Below are 21,510 nucleotides of genomic sequence, written 5' to 3'. Positions count from 1 at the left end.
TTGTAGTTTGGGTCTTTTTTGTTTCTAAGAAAGCCTGATATAACAAGTTTACATGAAATCCAAATTTCCATTTTGGTGACAAAGCTTTCATTTTTTGAAAGTTTTCTTATGTCAGGCCCAACGAAGACTCCCTCTTTTAGTTTAGCATCGGATAGACCAGGAAACTTTTCAGAAAGATACTTGAAACAATCTCCTTCTTTGTCTAATGCTTTCACAAACTGTTTCATTAGCCCCAATTTGTTATGAAGTGGTGGAAGTAAGATTTTTTTAGGATCCACTGAATTTTGTTTTTCAACATTTTTAACTCCAGGAATAAGACCCTCTCTTATTGGCCACACCTGCCACGGCTATCTCACTCACATAGGAAACATGGAAACTTAGTGTAACCACTTGTTGACCTAGTAACATTGAAATAACTTTCAAGTCTCCACAAATGGTCCACTTATGATCAGAGTAGCTGAGCTTATTAATAACAAAAGTCTCCATTTCTCTGGTTCATACGTTATGTTGAACATTTCCATGACGCCGGGTACATTGTTACAGAAATCTAGGTCACCCTCTTGTGTAAAAAAAGAGACAAATTCCCTTTCTCTGAGTTGGTATAGGCTATATAATACAGAAACGTTGAACCCATATCGAAACTTAAAACCCATTAAATAAGAAAATTTCAGATGAAATTTGTGACTTATCTATAGGTGATAGAATTTTTTCACTATTTTTTTCGTAATCTGTACACAAAATACTGTTAAAATCATTAGTTAAATATCCTACAATTTTTTCATCGCAGACATGTGTTATTATTGATTGTGGAAATACCTTTTGAGTAATCTAATAACGTTATTCACATCTGTTATTTTCGAAAGCGAACTTCCAACAAATTCTTCCATTTCCCATTCAGTATCCACAACATTTTGCCTGAATTCCTTATAGTCATTATCGAAATAAGGAAGTCGGTGATTCAAAGCATCGTATTTCTGTGTTGATATTTTCTTGTGAAAGTTTATAAACTTGTTTGCGAAAACGTCTATACCCTCAATCGTACTCTTTTGCAAAATGGAGTATTTTATTGTGGTATTCAATACAAATACTATTTCTTCCACGCGCTTTTTGAAAGTCTCAAATTTTCCAAAAATGAACATTTCCGAACATTCAAACGGTTTCTCTCCAGCTTCTTCCATTTGTTTTCTAGTTCGTTTGAAGCATTGGTAGTATTTTAAATACAGATCAAGACATGTCTAGAAAGAAACACTTCATTAACAATCATTGTTTGGAAAAGTTAGATTTGGGTTTTTTAATTTTTTATACAGTGTGACCCATTTTTAATGGAAACACCCCCCTAAAATTTGAAGTTGTAAACCGATTTTAATAATTTTTTTTCAATGTCAAGTACTAAAAGGTCTACCTTGGGACAAAATTGAAAATGTTTATTAAAGTTTCAGGGCATACTACGATATTTTTTCTTAGTCGAAAATCGGGATTTTTTATTAGCGATTTTTTTATTGAAAAAATCACTACGCCACTGGATTCAGAGTGCCTCTAAATAGGTGTGACCAAAATTTCATGAAAAAATATTCATTATTAACAAAGTTATGACAACTCAAAAATTCCAAAACTCACACAGCTAACAGTCACAATATATCATTTTTTTATGATTTCAACAATAAAGTGCCGCCAGATGAAAAAAAAACAAATGGCGTAAATATTTTCAATGAAAATAACGGAATTACATTCACACAATTCAACTAACAATGAAGCAAAAAATTTTAATAAACGTAACTAATAACTAATTATTGAAATGTTTCGATTCAGTGCAACAATTAATTCTAACTCATATTCTAGTAGCCTCTACTAATCCACCGCGTAATTCGATACATGTGTCGTAGCGCTTACGAATGTTTCTGATTACGTTCCTTAGTTCTTGAGGGCTGATATCAGCATATACCTGTCGAATTCTTGCACAAAATTCATTTCTATCTCTTGAGCGGATTTTGTAAACCTTTTGTGTGAGAAGTCCCCAGAGAATAAAGTCCAAAACTGTGAGGTCTGGAGGTCTGGGTGGCCACTCTATAAACGGACTACCACGGCCTATCCATCGGTCTGGAAAATGTTCGTTAAGCCATTGCCTCACAGCTATGGCATAATGAACTGAACACCCATCTAATTGAACAATTAAATTTGATCGTTCATTGATTGGCAGCTCGTGAATAGCATCCCAAAACTCTGTGTTTAAAAATTCTAGAAACCTCTGCGCATTAATGTTTTCCTCGAAAAAGAAAGGACCAATAATTCGTTCGTTCAATATTCCACACCAGACGTTGATTTTTGGGAATACTGGCTTTTACAGTTTATTACTCAGTTAGGATTATCCGCTGCTCAATAGCGACAATTCTGTGATGACACTACTCCATTTGTAGTGAAAGTGGCTTCGTCGGCATATAAAATATTTTTTAGTAAATTTCTATTGTTTAAATATTCCCCTTGGGCCCATAAACAATATTCCAGGCGTCTTGCTTCGTCGCCTTCTTGAAGTGTGTGTAAAAATTTTGGCTTGAAAGATTTAATATTCCGAATAGTTTCTCGTGGTTTATTCAAATCTAAAGTGGCATTCCTTATACTGGCATTAGGATTATTTCCGAAATAATCTAAAATGATTTGATCATTCCTGTCATTCCTGTTTCGTCTTTGTACAGGATTACTTTTTAACATCATTTTTGATACTGCACCAGTTTCATTGAATATTTTATTTATTTTACCGTACCGCAGCTAATACGAGGACGATCTGGATGTCTCTCATTAAATACTCTACAATCCTTTCTAGCACTTCTAACGTCATCTCCCGAAAGGCGTACAATTTCAATTTTCTCTCTTATATACGCTCAATCTTGCAGCCTTGACACAAAATAATTCGAAGAACTGTAAGGTGAATATTGTTTACAATAGTACACTTAAATCTTTCACAAGTGTCAAACTGTAATATCATTTCCATGGCAACTAAGATTTAAATTGAAATATTAGGTATTAGTTTTAGTTAATTTGCGTGAAAACTTGAATGTAATTCCGTTATTTTCATTAAAAATATTTACGCTATTTGTTTTTTTTTCATCTGGCGGCATTTTATTGTTGAAATCATAAAAAAAATATTCTCATGGCTATATCTGTTGATATAGGGTGTTTTTTGGGACTGTTAGCTGTGTGAGTTTTCGAATTTTTCAGTTGTCATAACTTTGTTAATAATGAATATTTTTCCATGATATTTTGGTCACACCTGTTTAGAGGCACTCTGAATCCAGTGAAGTAGTGATTTTTTCAATAGAAAAATCGCTAATAAAAAATCCCGATTTTCGACTAAGAAAAAACATCGTAGTATGCCCTGAAACTTTAATGAACATTTCAAATTTTGTCCCAAGGTAGACCTTTTAGTACTTGACATTTCAAAAAAAAATTATTGAAATCGGTTTTCAACTTAAAATTTTAGGGGGTGTTTCCATTAAAAATGGGTACACTGTATATCAGTTGGGAAAGGGATCAAAAAATTTTTCATATAGATGAACAGTTTAATTTTTTGCCAAAAATTTCGGACTTTATTACATCCATCATCAGGGCTCAAACATTAGTTCATCCATGTTAAAAAAACGTTAAAAATATATGTAACAGACAACATAGGTACATGAAACTCGTACAACCACAGACATATTAAAAAAAAATAAAAAATATTGATTGATTTTTTTATTGATTTTGCAAAAAAATAAATTGTTTATCTACGAAAAATTTTTTGATCCCTTTTCCAATTGATATAAAAAAATTGAAAATATTATTTGGATCACCGAACCTCGAAAAGTTACATTTGGGGTTGCGTTTTTCAAAGGAGGTAATTTAATTTTTTTCAGTGATAAGTAAAAGCTAAAGTTTCAGCTTCAGGGGTCGCAACCCTTGTCTTCCGGCCGCCATCTTGGAAAAAGGGGTGGAAAGAAATTTCGCGCTTCTTCTCGTAAACTGGCATCTCTACAGAAAATTTTATGAGATATTATTTGAAAAATGAAAAAAATATGAACAAAAACAACTGAAAGTTTTTGAACAAATTTTCTTTCGGGCGTTATAACTTTTTTCTGGTCATTTCACAATAAAATGGCATCAGAGCAATCTGATATAGGGGTTTTCAACAAATGATTTCCAGTATAAATCTGTTTAATTCCATCAATTTATCTGGATTTTACAATGCTCCAAAGTTGATTGGGTTTTTGGATACTTGTAAGAATACAAAAAAAACGTACCATTAGGCTTAGTTTTCTATTATATATTTATTTGGGATCGAAATTGTATGTACAAGAACACTATGGACTATCTGCAAGTTTAATATTCGATGGCTACTCCAAAAACAAAGCCCTTGCGTCGCACGAAAAAGCACCAATCGACAGATTGATGCAAAATAAATGTCTTGGTAATAAAGAAAACAAACAAACTGGATAGACCTTCTCAAAACTGCTCTAGAAGAGGTGGGTTTTAGTCAGAACAGGATAAATCAGATGCAGATACAGTCATCGTCCGTTCTGCGCTTGCTGCATCCAAATCTCATGATTCTGTGACTATCGTAGCAGATGACATTGACATTTTTTGTCTTGCTCACGTCATCAAGAAGGAAGCAGTTCAATGTTTTTCTTCCAAAACCTTCAAAGGGGCGTAGTTCTGATCAATTATACTGTCTTTCAGGTTTCATGTATGATGACGTCATTGCAGAGAATTTTCTCTTCTCCATGCGTTTTCAGGATGCGACACAACATCAACAGCTTATAACACAGCCAAATTTGAATTCATCAAAATATCACAGAAACATCCTGAGTTAGCTAGCGGAACAGCATTATTTTTCAATGAGAAAGTGGAGCCATCTTTGCTCACTGTTTTTTCCTCTCTTTACATGGTGGAAATGAAGATGATCCTTTGGACATCAAGAGAAACAAATAATTCGCTAAAATAGTAACCAAAATAGTTATTTATGTATCAAGGGAATTAGGAGGGCCTTAATTATCGATGGCAAAGTTTGCGTCCCGAGGGCCTCTGGCCCGAGGGACAGCAATTGCCTGAGGTTATTAAGGCTCATTAATTCCCGTGGTACATAGATAATTTTATTTCTGACCGATTTCAATAACATTTTGTTCATTTTTGAAACGGAAAAATGTACCAATTCATTACCTTCCCGGTATATTTGAATCAGGTACCGTTGATTATAGTAGAGTTTTCTTGTTGCTAGGTTGTTGCTATGTTACTTGTTTATAAACAGAACTTTGTTATCAAGCTGTGTTTGCGGTGAAAACGTGTTTTCTACCCCAAATATAATGGAGGATATTTTGAAAAAAGCTGAACAAGCAAGAGAATCATTAATTCCATCGAGAAGTGAAGCCGTATACCAAAAAGAATACAAGATATATCTGGACTGGCTGACACGGAAAAATGTTATGCCAAAAGATGTCACTGAAACTGTATTTCTGGCATATTTTCAAGAACTGGTAAGGAATTTTCTATGTTTTTCGGTAGATTTGGTAGTAATTGTGTTTATTCGTTTCAGTCAGAAACGTATAGTCCGAATTCTTTATGGACTAAATGGTCAATGCTAAAATCGATGGTGACTATACATGAGAAACGAGATATCACCAAGTTCAATGAACTACAGGCTTTTTTGAAACGGAAGAATAAGAGTTATAAGCCAAAAAAGTCTGCTGTTTTATCTCCTAAAGATGTTATCAGATTCCTAAAGGACGCTCCTAATGATATTCATTTATTGCATAAGGTAATTTTTTCTTATTTTCCTTTTTGTATGTATTTATTTCCTTTTTTTTGTTATAGGTTGTTTTGATTATGGGTTATTTTGGAGGATGCAGAAGTCAGGAACTTTTGAATATGAAGATATCGGATATAGAGGACCGAGATTCCGTTATGGTAGTGAACGTACCGGAAAGTAAAACTGGTGTATCGAAGAAATTTACAGTTGTGGATGAAAAAGAGTTCTCCGCTTTGCCTTTATTAAGACTTTATATGTCTTTGCGTCCTGAAGGTATTGAACGATTTTTTTTGAGCTTCCGACAAAATAAATGTACATCTCAGCCAATTGGAAAAAACATGTTTGGGAAAATCCCCAGCAAAATCGCAATGTATTTAGGATTGCCAAACTCATCTTCCTATACGGGATATTGCCTTCGTCGCACTTCTGCTACTGCTCTAGCCAATGCAGGAGCAACTATGACTAACTTAAAAAGACACGGTGGTTGGAAAAGTTCCACGGTGGCGGAGGGGTATTTGGAGGATAGCATCGAATTGAGAAATAAAACGGCGCGTATGCTGTCTACTTTGTCATCAGAAGAGGCAGGTACCTCGACTGTAGTGAACAGAAGCTCCAGCCATACAAAAGAAGAAATTGTTTCCAGTGGCGGAAGTAATTTTCAGGGAACATTTCAAAATTGTACATTTATTATTTGTAATGACGTGAATAAATAAAATATGGTTCAGTTTTCATAAAATCTATAATGTCCCAAGGGAGTTATGACCCTCTTTATTGATAGCGTAACTATGACGATATAAGCTTATAATATCCCGGTCAGAAATAAATACATTTAACTTATCATCGCTCCCTCCAACACAAGATGCGTCCCTTTTTTCAAGATGGCGGCCGGGTGACCCCACAAACTTGAACTCAAGCTTATAATAACTCCCTTACACATCAAAAAATAAAATTGTGTCCTCTGAAAAACGCACGCTAAGGCCTAAGAATGTAACATTTCATTGAACTAAAAGGGTATCCTTCTCAGTATAGATTTTACCTTGATTTTGTCTAGAACTTCTTGCTTGGGTTGGTTCCAAACTGTTTTAGAACCGTTGCAGTTCAAATAATTTCGGCATTTTATGATGATCTGATTTGAAACTTTCACTAAAAGGGCTGTTATATTTCCGGTGCTGTTGTAATATCTCGATGTGGTGTAAACCATTCGAATTGCATGTAAGAGAGGGGGAATGTGATTGGCAAGCTCCGGTAATTCTAGTCTGTAGAACGGTTCCCAGTATTTTTCCATTGAATATAAGTATTTGACGTTATCAGAACATTCGTTTCTTGTATCGTATACAGCGTTCAAGTGTTTTTTCCAGATCTGAAACAATTAACTGATCTGAAACCATAAAGTGCGTCCATTGTTGGAAAGATGGTACTCTTTTTTGGGACATTTTCAAAAATGGCCAGGACATGAAAACTTTTTATTAACAATTTAAAGACAAGAAAACTTTTTCGCCATTTTATAGGTTATTTCACTCGATTAAGGAAAACGTTTCTACGAAACCCACGTCGAGAGACAGAATTGTTGTTCTATTGAATGAAAAGAATTTTCAATAGATTCTTTACGCCAAAGGTCCAAAATTGTACTTACAGAAATTTCAACATAGCCCCAGAAGATAGCTATTGGTCACACAAACTAATGTCAATAGTACATTGACGAAATATGACTCAAGTGCGCGGAAACTTTTAACACAGAACGATTTTACGTTTCTGCGCTGACTCATTTCAGTTGGCGTCGTATGTATTTCTCCTCGATACAGTATCCAGACTTATTTCCATTTATGCCAGATGGCGTAAAATGCTTAATATATAAAAATATACGAAATAGATCGTCGTTACATTCCAAGAGCTCTTAAATATGTGAATTTATATTGAATAATACATTTCAATAATATATCCTCTCTATAACTTCTACAACCGATTCTAATGAAATCACGTTTCCCACACTAGAGCTGCAGCACTCTCTCTCGACGCAGGTTTTAATAATCAAGTTAGCATCATCATGAGATGACTGACATTTTTTCCTTGCGTTCATTAGTCAAATTCATTTCAATATTCTGAAATTGTGATATTCTTTATCAATATTAAAATCATTACTACCACCAGGACAAAATTCTTCACTGAACGAACCTTCATAATCTCTTTATTATCAATATATTCCAGAAAGTCTATGAACTGATAACACTCCTCCTTTTCCAAAAACTCAACCAGGCTCGTAAATCTGGCTAACTGCCTTCTCCAGTATTCAATTTCGGCAACTGGTCCCACAAACTCATCTTCTCTTCGCAGTTGCCTAAACTGTACCAAACACTGAAAATATTCCGTTCATGATTGTCGATGAATTGTCTAGAATGTTCCCTATCTACCCTTTCAATCAATTTATGCCAGACTCTAACTATTGTTTCTACTTGTTGGATTAACGCCTTATCGAAAAATGCCTTTTCCCGTTTATCTTCTCGGTCTATCTGATTGAGTACATTTTTGTCGTAGGAAAACGTAACAACTCCACTCAGGTCTATTTTTGTTCCTAAAATAAATTCATGAATATTAAAGGCAGGCTTGATGACTGATTTCAACAAAACTATTTTGAAATGTTCAGAAGTATTACTGTTTCCAAAACAAATAATATTTTGGAATACGGAAGTTTGGTAGACAAAATTAGTAGTTCACTTCAAAGTTTGAAATTCGCGCCAAAATGCTCGCCGGCATCATGACAATTCTCCATGACGTCACGTCTATATCAACATTAGACATTAAAGAAAGTTATTATTCCAATGATTATAAATTCTGAAGTGGTGTGCAGTTCTTCAGTGTGATAACATAACTGATCTGAAAAAATTTCAAACGTTTGTTACACGCAAGACAACAATACGAAATAAGTGACTGAATTTTGCACAGCTTTGATATACCTACAATCATAAATAAATAGATCATAATGGAAAAAATCTTATTCTGGTGTGAAACTACAATATAATCTTTACACTAGTCTGATTGCTATCACGTTTAGGTAAGATTTACTTAATTTACAGCATTTTCACCACAGGATGACCTGGAAGGAAACGAAATGATATTTACATAGATGTGACGTCATTCGCTATGACTGCTGTTTAACTTATAATGACGGATTTGATTTTACGAAAAATAAATGTTAGTTCCTAATGTAATATATAAAAATTGTAACGATTTTTATCATCCATAAATCCTATTTCATACGATGAATACAAAATAATGGTGATTTTTGGACGACGCCATCTTGTCTTTAGTCATTTAAAAAAGAAAATATAAGTATGTACTATCTAGAAATGTGACGAATGCCGAGAAATCTCCTTCGAAATCCAACTTTTGCATCCGACCGTTTTCTGTTTTCGGAAGATCCCCCCAATCTTTAGTTAGACCGATCAGGGGTGTTGAGATGTCTTTCAACAGGTCATACGCGACAGCAGCAAAATTTGAAGTGCCTTCGCTCATGTCAAACTGAACGAAACACACATCCTAAAAATGAAACATGTCACTAAAATGTTATAAATGCTATTATTTTGAATTTTTCTTACGTCATTTATATTTTTCAGGTCAAGAGCGGCGTTGCTAACTTTATAGACAGCAACCGCTTTCCCATCCATTCCATAAGTTGTACCATTCGAAACAAATATTCTTCTTATCAGTTTGTTAGTAGTAGTACCGCTTCTACCGGATTCTGAAAATTTCATTTTAGTCTAGTTCAGAAATTGAAAATGGTGAAAATAGAGATAATGGCCGAAAAAATACGTGAGATGGCTCATTCGACTGGGAATGATTCCTAGAAAAATGTGCTAAAATGTGATATTTAGGTTTTTGCAAATATTTCGAAAACTATAAAGAATTGAGAGATTTAAAAAATTATCCTTAAAAGGGAGGAACTTTCCAGAGAAAAGTCCCACCTGCTGAAACTGTATCTCTATTATTTATAATTTTAATTCAACGCCGAAAATAGGCCTCCGCGGGTGAATTTGAAGATACGGAAAATTATGGTGTATTCTGAATACTATGAAAAATTGATTCTCGTTGGAAAAAAATATTAAAGTGAATTATTCAAAAAACTGAGTAGGTATCTCTGTATCTGTAGAGTAGGGAGGATGAGTGTAAGCCCACAGCACTTAGGCCACATGTGACCCATTGTACATCCTCCCGAGGAGTTGTCCTCCTAGGTCATCGTCCAGCCTGTCTTTTCCAGGAAGGTGGACAGGTCACTTGGAGACATCTCCTTTATATCGGCAGGTGTAGGCCAAGACTCGCCGAACACACACTCTCTTATTGACGATAACTCCGCATAGGACATGCCTGACAGTCTCATCTTTCTGTTCACACATCCTGCATAGAGGTGGGTCCACTAGCCCCATATTATGGAGGTGTTTCCTTAGTTGACAGTAGATAGTCAGAAATCCTACTGTTAAGAGTAGATTTTTCCTGGTAATCGACAGATATTTCTTCGGCGCCAGCATCTCAGGGTCGTCAAGGGTGATCCTGGCAAGACTGCATCCTTTAATTCCACCTTTAGGGGTTGAGCATGGGTGTAACAATTGGCTAGTTCGGCAATTGTTGAAGTCATCAAGCCGTAAGTGCCACTGGGTCCTAAAATTCTTAGTCCAGCCGCTTTCTTGGCTAAAAAGTCGGCAATGCGATTACCTTCACTTCTGTCGTGCCCTTTAACCCACCTCGGGATAATGTTATCAACCACCGAGGCTCTGGCTAAATCTTGGTGGCACTCTAGTACCACCCCTCAGGTAACACGTTATCTGTTCAAGGCTAATAGGGTATGTCTGCTGTTAGTGCAGATTGTTGTGTTTGCCAGAAATTCATTTTCTGGTTATTTTTTTTGTGGCGATTGAGATACCAGCCAGTTCTGTTTAAAAAAAAACTGAATAATTATTGATTTAACAATATTTTACTCGACTTGAATCTTCAATTAAGATCACAAAAAAGCTTGAATAGTTTTCCAAAAAAATGTTCGCTCCATGGAGCTCTTTTCATCAGTGTACTTAATAAGATCGCGTTATAAAAGTTTTAAAACGTTCAATATTATCTTTATTATAATTTTTATAGTTAATAATCGACGTATTGTTATATTTTTTATATTTATTATCTATATTTCTTGGTCTAATTTGGCCGGTTAAAAACCTATATTGGAGGTATATAGACTCACCCAGAGGATATGGTGGTCCATCTTGACAGTAAAAAAGGATACATTTTATTTTATCTTTATCCAGAAGACTCTGCAGGAGTTCCAAATGGAATACATCATCAATAACACCTTCCATCACTTCGCTGGGTTCGATTCCCCAATACATCGCAACCATATCGCATATATGCCTGTGGGGCAATTGCAATTCTTGATACCGAAGAGTTCTTTGCTCCTTCATTTTTTGCTGAAAGTATTTTTGAAATGACGAAATGGTTAATGGTTTCGCGGCAGAGCTTTTCAGTGTCACTATTTTCATTCGGGTTTGAGGGCCATCGATTTTTGGAATTTATTCCTGACGTGGCTAGCTTCTTCAGAGGTCCATACATCTTGAGTTTATCTCCGATGACTGGGTATATCGACTGCGTAAAGCGTATTTATGTTGAAAACACACGGATAATTTCAAGAAAAAAGATGAAGCTGCGAACTTCGACCGAATATGGAATCCCATTCTAAGAAGTTCAAGACCAACAAACATCATGACGGCAGGTAGAAAAGCGTCAATGAATGTCATTGACAATTCACCCAATCCAGGTACAGTAATTAGCACACCAAACTACTTGAATCGACATAAATATGATTCACGCAGTCGCAATACCCAGTACTTATATCAGTGTATAATCTCTCTAACAACCGGTTACTACCGAAGACACCCTTACTCGAAACGGATACTCCAACTATAGCTGCAGATGATTTAAACGCAAAACACACAGTTGAGCATGGTCTATAATTTAAACGGTAGAGCGCTTTTACGCTAATGCAAATCAACACTGTTACCAGTTTTTGGGACCGGTGGAGCCTACCCATTACCAATTACCTCATAGACCCGTCGTTCTCGGCATAGCAGTTGTCAGAAACCTAACTCTCACCTATGAGTTGGACTCAGATCACAACCCACTGACACTGATCCTGGCAAAAGGCCCCCCAATACAAAACAATAGCAGAAGGATCAGGACATACTGGGAAGCTTTCAAGAAAGAAACCAGTATATTACGACATCTCGAAACCACCGCAGTCTCAGATGTAGTTGTGGTACGCCTCGAGGAAGACACCAACAACGCTCTTTCGGCAGTTACCAAGAATTATGAAGAATCACCGAGATCCTATAACGAATTCCCTCCACGGATAAAATCTCTGATTAGAAAAAGAAACCGTCTGAGAAGAACGTATCACAAGACTCTGTTTCCTAGAGACACAACAGTCAGAGCGAACGCGAAAGCCAATGAAGTAAAACAAGCTATATTTAGGAATTAGAGTTGACAAGAACATATCGAGAGTTTAAAGCCCGGGGATGGTTCTCTTTGGCGATTAGTCAAGAGCAGAAAGAATGAGATAAAAGCTCCCGTACCCTTACATGGGTCACGGCGAGTCTGTTTCGCAACCGAATTGATGATCCTGTTTGAGTGAGCTATTGTATAGCGAAACACATCACGATTTATGTAAATTAAATCTCTCACCGCTCTCTCTTTAACGGATTCTTGCAGGGCCAGAAATGTAGCGCTCGTCCTCAATTTTTTTTGTCCTGATGATGCAATCTTTTTGGCGACTCCTACTATCATATCGATGTCCGATTCAGAGGGAGCACCTACGAAGAGGACGGAGGAACTAGCAGCATTTAGATTCTGTTCAGGCTCATCCATGTTTTTTACAGTTATCTTCTTCACTAGGAACGAAAAACCGTTATTTCTAAAATTGAGTTTGGTAAGTTGATTACAAACCAGAGATTCAAGTTCAGAAAGATAATAGTATTAAAAGAATATTCTTTTTAGTTTGACACTAATTGAATATACTGTTTTTATTTGTTTCAATTGCCATAGTATTCAGTATTTCAAAATCTATGAAAGTAGTTTATAGAACAGGAAAATTATAAGTTTTTGTTATTTCCTCATTAACTCGGTTAATAAAAATGAAGAAATCGGTAAATTTCAATCCAAAACCGAATCAAATAGTGAACGTAACATTCCATTTCACTTGTGTTTAACAATAATGGAGTATAAAAACTATGCATATCTTATTATAACAAAATGAATGGATAAAACATTCATTGAAATCAACAAAAAAACAAAGTCGATATTAAGTTAGATCGGATAATATCGCTTGTCCTGTAGAACAGCAAATAAGAAACTCGCGTTTCCTGGGGTTTCAGTACATATTCTTCCTGCACGTCACATCACTAAAAAAAACTTGTGTTGTCTATTAGGAGCAAATAACAGTATTGCGTAATCATATAGCCACAAAACTCAATTTGTAGGCACACTACTCTAATAAAAAAATAAGGTGAATATTCATTTATCCACGAATATATTTTGTCCCCTTCAAAATTGACCCCTCAGATATAATACACTTGTGCAAGCGTTTATTTCAATCCTCGAAGCAGTTCTGATATGCACTTTCTGAATATTGGTAGACGCAACAACTGTCACTGTTTCTGTCATACGTCATACTGTCAAGGATATCAACAATAAAATGTCAGTATTTGTATATTTTCAATCTGATCGAAGTCTTATCTCTCAGGTTTAGGACATTAATATTAATACATGTAACTTGTGTATGTACGATTGCAGAAATTCCACTAAGGGACATCACGAAAGAATATGGAACCAGAAAAGGTAACGATGCTCAGGTACAGAGGTTCGAGATTGAGTAAAGTAAAGAAATTGGACATTTTTCCAAAAGTAGAGGAACCTTTCAAAGAAACCTCATCTGTTGGTGGCACCTGTACGTTGTAAGTACCAGAAAAAATAGCAATTACTTTCAGAGTGCTCTTTTCAGTTTCCATAATAAGTTTCTTACTCATCTTGTGGCTGGTATATTCTGAAGTAAATTATTATTTGGATAGCAAATTCATTTTCAAATTTTCACCTGACGTGGAACTGGATGAACAGTTGAAAATAAATGTTGATATAACAGTAGCTATGCCATGTCACTGTAAGTATGAAGGGTGATACATTATAAACCTTTTTTGTTATTACCAATATTAGTGACTATGTTTACACAAGCATAACATCCATTTTCATAACACATGAGGTTCTAAAATCCACTGTTTGGAACAAGGGTAACTACACGTCTACATTTATAAAACCTGTCTCTGACTACCATCTTTGCCAACAATGAAGTGACAACTTCGATACTGACAATGATAAACGTTCAAGTGTTGTCTGGAAAGGGACCCATCTAAAATATTTGAAAATGAAAATAGTATTTAATGGAAAGCTGTAAATAGGATTCAGTTTTAGGAGCAGATATACTAGATTCAACAAATCAAAATGCCTTCAAATTTGGAGCACTGGAGGAAGAAGATACATGGTTTGAGCTGGCACAAAATCAACATATCCATTTTGAAAACAAAAGGCACTTTAATTCATATCTTCGTGAAGAATATCATGCTGTCAAGGTGAGAAAGATCTTTCATCAATATAAATATAACTTTCCATACGTGTTTAGGTCCTATAACAATTCTAAAAGACATTCAATCTATTTCCAGGATTTATTATGGAGGAGTCGATTCTCCACACATTTCGGCGACTTGCCGGCGAGAAATGATAAACCGGACAAACCCTTCGATGCTTGCAGGATTCATGGTAGTCTGATCCTCAACAAGGTAGCTGGTAACTTTCACATAACTGCAGGTAAAAGTTTGCATTTGCCAAGGGGTCATGTTCACATAAATGCTTTCATGTCTGAAAGAGACTATAATTTTTCACACAGGATCAATAAGTTCAGTTTCGGCGATCCAAGTCCTGGTATTGTCCATCCATTAGAAGGAGATGAGTTGGTTGGAGCTTATGGTGAGTTTAATCATTGCTTCAAAACTTTTTGAGAAAACACAAAAGTATCGCTAATTCAAATTAAGGTGTAAACATATCACTTTCATTGTAGTCCAGATTATCAAAAAGGTGAAGAAAATACAAGTACAGTAGAATTCATATATAACGACTCTGTTTATAACGACTATCCGTTTAGAGCGGCGACTCCGGTTTAAGCGAACCACCGCTTATAGCGACCGTTTCTCATAATAATACTTCTGGTTGAAACGTCGCGCAATGTTTTGTTTACACAATCTGCACACCAATGCCTCGGCGCATTCTCTCTTCTTAGGTACCTCTATTGATAGGTACTACTAACAGATATTAATAGATTTTAGGCCAGAGGTTCCAGTATGAAGTCTTTGTCACTTGTTGTAAGTTCATAAAATTCAACAAAACGAATTCTGTGGAGTGAAAGTGTTTTGCAATTGAAGAAAAAGTACAATATTACACCGATTAGAAGCCGGTGAATCAAATGCAGCCCTCGCAAAGAAGTTTGGGGTATTCCATTCTACAATATTCACAATTAAAAAGAATAAAGATAAGATTCGAGTCCTGTTCAATGCCAATGTTTTGAAATACAAACATGTAAGGGTAAGGACTTCTACTCATGAGCAGTTGGATAAGGCATTGTTACAGTGGTTCAAGCTTTAGTGCGACCTGAGAATACTCCTTAATGGACCTCTGCTACAAGAGAAAGCAAACTTTTTTACTAGACAGTTAGACATGCAAAATTTCACATGTTCCATAAGTTGGATAAACCATTTAGAAGTGAGACACAACATCGTCTGTGGTAAGATTGCTGGCGAGTCTATGTCAGTTCAACAAAGTGATGTGCAAAACAATATAGAATGTAGCCTAACTTCAAACCCAGATGATTTCAACGAAGAAGACGAGTTGCCGCTGAGCATTTGGGCGGGGGCTATTGATATGCATCAGTTACCCATAACAAACGAGAACTTCAAACAATACGCGTGTGTCGATGATGCTGTCGCCACTTGTGAGGAACCACCTGATGAAAACATTGTGGAAAATATAATGGCCAACGACGTGAATAGCAAAGATAATAACGGTGATGATGACGCACCAAAGGAGATTTATCCAACCTCGAGTGTGTCTGAAGCTCTGAAGGCTGCAAAAATTCTCAATGGTGTTGCGAATTCATTATGCTGTACGAAATTCTTACTACAGAACAAAAGTTTGTCAAAAACAAACTCAAGTAACAGAATTTCTATGTTAGTAACACAGTCTTTTCGTGCATTGCGTGTGTATTTTATCTCTTTGTATTACAGTACATAATGTAAGTACATATTTTTGTACATTAGGATATTTATTTAAAAACTATTAAAATCAAGCATATGTGATTCCTTTGAAATGTTTTATTCACCTATCGATCACCAATCCGAACAGCTAAATGAAAGACAAATGAACTAATGTACACTTTAGTACCACAAAATTGATCTGTTTTGTGCGTCGTCCAGTTAGTACGATATATTATATCTGGTCCCTTGAAAGTCGTTACATCCGGATTCTACTGTATGTGAAAGCTATTTCTCGTGCTTTTTTTGGCCGTGGTCTGCAGGTTTGCGTGCCTGACGTTTCGTCTACCACTGCGGTAGACACTCAAAGGCAATGTGGTAACAGTTGCAGTGCCCGAGTTGCAAACTAAATTTGCTTATCGCAGACCACGACTAATAAATCTGGCAACAGCAAATAATCTATTAAGCACCTGCTGTGAAATTCTACACATCATGAATATACTGACAATTTTACCTAGTTAGAATAATTGAACTGACCTGAAAGTGTAGGTGGTAATTCAGGAAAGGCATTCCCGAATCACTTATTAAACAATCATTTTTCGCAATTTCAGGTCGTACGTTATTCAATTACTTTATTGAAGTTGTACCAACTAATGTGGATACGTTCTTGACATCGGTGAAAACTTATCAGTATAGTGTTAAGGCTCTCAGCAGACCAATTGACCATGATAAAGGCAGTCATGGTATTCCTGGATTGTTTTTCAAGTATGATGTGTCTGCCCTACGTGTAACTGTTAAGCAAGAAAGGGATAATTTGGGTGTATTTCTTGCTAGATTGTCTTCGATCGTGGGAGGAATATTTGTTTGTTCAGGTAATTTTATTGTGACATCGCCATATTATACCATTTTCTGTTTCTTTTCAGTTGTACAATTCCAATTTATATTGTTGTGATAAATTTTGTTTTTATTTTCAGGTATAGTCAATAGAATCGTTCAGTTTTTGATAGACTGTGTAATGTGCAACTGGACTTCTAAATTTTTTAAAAAACACACTGATAACCAAGTGAATGATAAAGCGTCCTTGATTGATGGTGTTTCTACACAACCATTACAAGTATTATAGTACTGATTTTGTTATCAGTTTTTGTTTGTTTTTCATTATACACCAACTTGTATATTAAATTATTTTTACAATGACTTGTTTCTTTCCGAGACACACTTCTTCCACAGAAGCTTTTTGTAATCATAACAGATTGCAAAAGACTATGTCTGAATAATAAAACTTTAATATAATATCTCTTGGAAGTTATCCATGATAATAATTAAGAAATTTCAGTGTCACTATTCTTCGGATTGATGGTCGTCGATTTTTGGAATATTTTCCAAAAAAATTACAAAAATCGTTGGCAACCCTGACCACAACAGTAGGTCAGAATCACAGAACAGTTATAATTCTGTGGTCAGAATGGTAAAAATTCTCAACTAGAATGAAGTTGCTGTTAACGAATTACAATATAGAGGAAACTTTTCAATGAAATTTCAAGGTTACGTGTTTTTGTAAATATATATCGCAATTAATATTTATCTCACTTTGTCATGGTATATACTGATCGATAGAGAATGTTGTACTCTATGATTGCCCATGATGTACTGTTTGGAACCTTTGGTGTAGTAATGAATATTACTGGAGTTTTTTTCCAACACCAAATCGTTATTTTCAACACCTCGACGCGTGTCGAGGTGACAAAACAGTTTTATTTTCCTCTTGAAGATGATCACTTGGTGATCGAAACACGTGTCGAGGTGTTAAAAATAACGATTTGGTGATGGGAAAAAACTCCAGTAATATTCTATGATTGCTGTTCATTTTTTATAAATTTCATTTTTTGCCTTTTCAGCTTTTTCGGACCGTTTTTCACTACGAAAATAAATTGAAGCAAAGAACTGCCAAAACAGCTCAAAAATCAACCCGGCATTTGGCAACGATAGTGTTCGACGTTAATTTGCGGAATTTCGTTCCGGAGATTTTAGCGTCGAAGATGTGCTCCGAAGTGGTCGACCTACAGTAATCCAGGACGAGGATTTGAGGACCCTGGTGGAAACTTACCCATTACAAACAGTTCGTGGAAGAACTGGACGTCAGCTCTCATGTAGTTTTTGATGGTTTGAAACGTATTGGAAAGGTCAAATAGCTCGAAAAGTGTGTGTCCTATGCTTTGAACGATCGACAGAAATTGTCACGTTTCGAGGTCTATTCTTCTTTACTTTTACGCAACCAAGACGATCCTTTTGGAAATTGTATTTACATACGTTGGAGAAGGCAATTTTCTAATATTATTGAACAATATTGTTATAATTTGAATAGTGCAAAGCGTTTTTATCTATTGTAAAACGATGAATTATTTTGTTGAGAATTGTGCTAATTCAAGTAGAAGAAGAAAGAAAAGAAAAGTGGAATAACATTACCCTTTTTCCCTTCTCATGTTGATGAATTCTATGGAATCATCAATAATAGTATCGCGTTTTTATTGGTTGAAGTAATCAATCAAAAACTTTCTGTTGATTTTAAGAACTCCCTTTTTTTTAGGGAATTTACGATTTGTCCATCTGCCATATTTGTAACGCGTTGTACTCCCCACATATATAATTGTAAGTTCTGTCGTTCTATGGTGGTTACTTTTGGAACGTATCTTTTTTACCTTAACCTGACTGACTTGTCAACTGTCATCGGCATTTGAGATAAAAGTTATAAAAGGGGTACAATAAACATCTGCTACTAAAAATTGTCGTATTTCAAAAACACAAGCGATTTGATACGATTTAAATAAAAAAATGGCACAACTGGAACAAAATTTAATGAACGTCACAGCAGCAATCGAAAAACAAGTTGATGCAGTTATAGAACATATAGATAATTTGGATGTTAATGATTTGGAGCAACTCAAACAGAGCAGGATTAGAGAACTCCAGAAACAAGAAGAAAACAAAAAAATATGGCTTGCTAATGATCATGGAAAATATGAGGAGTTGGCAGAGGAAAAAATGTTCTTTGATGTCATCAAGAAATCTGACAATGTTATCTTACATTTTTACAGAAACAGTACTCCTCGTTGTGAAATTGTTGACAAACATTTGAAGGCTTTGGCACCCAAGCACATCGAGACTCGCTTCACTAAACTCAACGCTGAAAAATCTCCTTTCCTAGTAGAAAAATTGAAAATAAAAACTCTACCCACCATAGTCTTGATAAAGAATGGTGTGATGGTCGATAAAATAGTAGGATTCACGCAGCTTGGCAATTGTGATGATTTTTCAACGGAGACAATAGAGTGGAGGATTGCACAACATGAAGTGATTAATTATGAAGGTGATTTGTCTGTTCCACCATTATTGCAAGAAAAGAAAAGCAAAGGAAGTGGGAAAAAAATTAGAGATGGTATTTTCAATAGAGATGATGATGATTTAGATATTGAAGAATATGGTTTAGCAAGAGAATCTGCAAAGTCAGAAAATGTTAATAAAAGTTTTGCAGAACTGACACCAGAAGAGGCCGCAGAATTGGGAATCGAGTAATATGCAAAGGACAAGGAAATTTAAATTTATCATACACTTTATAAAACTAACAAGTTTCTACAATTTCTTGATCTGAGAAAGTACCGAAAGTACTAAGATAACAATTAACTTTTTATAAAACTGAGAGTCCTAAATTATTTAGTATTTTTATATTTAATGATTTTATAATCATTTTCATTTGTATAAAAATATTTTTCACATTAGAAATCTTTGTACCTATCTTTTTATCCATTTTGTTTGTTATGATCACTATAACTTTTCATTTGCCACGATAACTGCATGACATTTTTATATTAAATAGATTCTATTATGAATTGTGATTTATTTTCATTCTCTACACTATTACATTATTATAAATAGTGAGAATGTTTTATATGTTGGGTTGTGATAAAAATACATTTGGTAGTAATTCATTGTCACATTTATATAGAAAATGGTTTTATGTTTTCAAATGTTTTTCTTGAAATCTAAAGAAACTGGCAAGTTTCAGAAGTGTGCTAAAAGAATAAATTATATTCTAGGTATAATATTCTAGGTTAAATATGTAATTTAAAACATACTTTGATTCATTTGAAAATTTTAAAAGAGCATGGAACCCTAATAAGTCAGATAATTAATTTTTACACCAGTCATACGAAAATATTCAAAACTATGTTTATCATTGCAGATATATAGTGTATCTTGAATCTCCTTATATAGATATATCAGTTTCTGACTAACCTAGAGTTTATGTTGATTAACTAAAAGAGTTACAAGTATGGTGCTGGCAAAACAGTTTCAGAATGAAAGTAGAATCTAAATATTGGTTGTTGATATTGCAAATTATATCAAGAATAGAACATGCCTCAAATAGTTTTCTAAATGAGTTACACATAGAAGGTATGTGTTTTGTATGTGAGATTAAGAAACAGAATTTCAATCCATAAAACTTGTTATTTTTATACCTATGTGAGCTTGTGAACATAATGATAAAATTATCTGTTGTGATAGTTTTGGACAAAAATTCATTTTTCAAACAGTAAATTGTATAATGTTCAACAATACAAAAATATATAGCATAAAAGTTTGTTTCCCACTCGACGAACTGGATTCCAGTGTGAAAATGTTTTCCTGCACATTTACTTGGACTGTGGTTATCATCTCTTCATTCAGTTCTGAAATTGAAAACATAAATATCTTGAATTCATCAAAATCGAATAAAATCACGAGAAGGTGTTTCTTAAATGAGGAAAAAATGAATATTCAGTGAGATGTATGTCCTTTTAATTGAGTAGGGGTTTTCTTATTATTTGCCCAACTTAGGTACTTTTGCCATATCTCTAAAATCAATTTGCCATAAATATTGAACAAAAGTCTGTAACGTTAAGATAAATATGTTTAAATTATTAGTTCTTTGCCTTATAGGACTAAATACGAAAAGTAACTGATGAATAAACTGCTTATGCAGGTGAACTAAACAGTTTTCTATATCTGTATAAAGTTCTCCATTGCAGCTAAAAAACCCAGTATTGGAAGTTGAGACTTGCCTAAACGAATTGTTCTTTTAGATGATTTGATTTATGGCCAGTCTTCAAGTATGCCCACTGACTATATGTGAACAGTTTTCTTCCCTTTCCCGCCAGTAACCAGGCGGGAAGTCGACGGTTTTGACGAGGTCGTCAGTCCGATAATAGATATGTTATTTTTATCCGAAAGTCTCCGAAGAAGGAGGCGACCAGTAAAACATTGAAGTGTTTTTTTAGGAAAAAGTGAATGAAAAAACTTTCGTCTGTACGTCCCCATGAATTTCTGCTTCAACTAATTTATATTTTGTAATTGTGGAACTTAAAGATGTAGAAATGC

At 34.9% G+C, this 21,510-nt stretch overlaps 5 protein-coding genes across 7 annotated transcripts in view; 3 read left to right on the top strand and 2 right to left on the bottom strand.

Moving 5' to 3' along the window:
- The window catches only part of kl-3 (dynein heavy chain 8, axonemal kl-3), a 126,173-nt gene extending 113,293 nt beyond the window's left edge, over nucleotides 1-12,880 (bottom strand). The window contains exons 1-9 of one of the 2 annotated variants that reach the window (XM_074172077.1): nucleotides 12,749-12,880; nucleotides 12,488-12,693; nucleotides 10,995-11,217; nucleotides 9,367-9,509; nucleotides 9,109-9,307; nucleotides 8,182-8,342; nucleotides 7,946-8,125; nucleotides 6,810-7,133; nucleotides 817-1,235 (exon numbers count right to left, since the gene is read on the bottom strand). In XM_074172077.1, coding sequence (XP_074028178.1) covers nucleotides 817-1,235; nucleotides 6,810-7,133; nucleotides 7,946-8,125; nucleotides 8,182-8,342; nucleotides 9,109-9,307; nucleotides 9,367-9,509; nucleotides 10,995-11,217; nucleotides 12,488-12,670 — 1,832 coding nt within the window. In that variant the 5' untranslated portion in view covers nucleotides 12,671-12,693; nucleotides 12,749-12,880. The remainder of the gene's footprint in view (nucleotides 1-816; nucleotides 1,236-6,809; nucleotides 7,134-7,945; nucleotides 8,126-8,181; nucleotides 8,343-9,108; nucleotides 9,308-9,366; nucleotides 9,510-10,994; nucleotides 11,218-12,487; nucleotides 12,694-12,748) is intronic. The other variant, XM_074172078.1, reaches the window with a different exon arrangement.
- LOC141481065 (uncharacterized) lies at nucleotides 4,899-6,503 on the top strand. The gene is made up of 3 exons (XM_074172083.1): nucleotides 4,899-5,501; nucleotides 5,561-5,782; nucleotides 5,839-6,503. Exons 1-3 carry the CDS (start codon nucleotides 5,331-5,333, stop codon nucleotides 6,484-6,486), a joined length of 1,041 nt encoding a protein of 346 aa, XP_074028184.1. The 5' UTR covers nucleotides 4,899-5,330; the 3' UTR covers nucleotides 6,487-6,503.
- A 586-nt stretch (nucleotides 12,881-13,466) lies between the features above and the next one.
- LOC111509758 (endoplasmic reticulum-Golgi intermediate compartment protein 2) lies at nucleotides 13,467-17,289 on the top strand. The gene is made up of 6 exons (XM_023165566.2): nucleotides 13,467-13,748; nucleotides 13,803-13,958; nucleotides 14,261-14,424; nucleotides 14,515-14,818; nucleotides 16,707-16,967; nucleotides 17,070-17,289. Exons 1-6 carry the CDS (start codon nucleotides 13,625-13,627, stop codon nucleotides 17,216-17,218), a joined length of 1,158 nt encoding a protein of 385 aa, XP_023021334.2. The 5' UTR covers nucleotides 13,467-13,624; the 3' UTR covers nucleotides 17,219-17,289.
- Nucleotides 17,290-18,800: 1,511 nt separating this feature from the next.
- Nucleotides 18,801-19,982, top strand: LOC111509761 (thioredoxin domain-containing protein 9). The gene has a single exon (XM_023165575.2). It carries the CDS (start codon nucleotides 18,928-18,930, stop codon nucleotides 19,666-19,668), a length of 741 nt encoding a protein of 246 aa, XP_023021343.2. The 5' UTR covers nucleotides 18,801-18,927; the 3' UTR covers nucleotides 19,669-19,982.
- Nucleotides 19,983-20,675: 693 nt separating this feature from the next.
- LOC111509759 (opioid-binding protein/cell adhesion molecule homolog) overlaps nucleotides 20,676-21,510 on the bottom strand; it is a 39,981-nt gene continuing 39,146 nt past the window's right edge. For both annotated transcript variants that reach the window (XM_023165567.2, XM_074172073.1), the window contains exon 7: nucleotides 20,676-20,822. In XM_023165567.2, coding sequence (XP_023021335.1) covers nucleotides 20,680-20,822 — 143 coding nt within the window. In that variant the 3' untranslated portion in view covers nucleotides 20,676-20,679. The remainder of the gene's footprint in view (nucleotides 20,823-21,510) is intronic.

This window comes from Leptinotarsa decemlineata, unplaced genomic scaffold, assembly GCF_025532065.1.
Source record: "Leptinotarsa decemlineata unplaced genomic scaffold, Ldec_3_MD MMD2_tig00000035_RagTag_RagTag, whole genome shotgun sequence".
NCBI lineage: Eukaryota > Metazoa > Arthropoda > Insecta > Coleoptera > Chrysomelidae > Leptinotarsa > Leptinotarsa decemlineata.
This window is presented reverse-complemented; position numbering and strand designations above follow the sequence as displayed.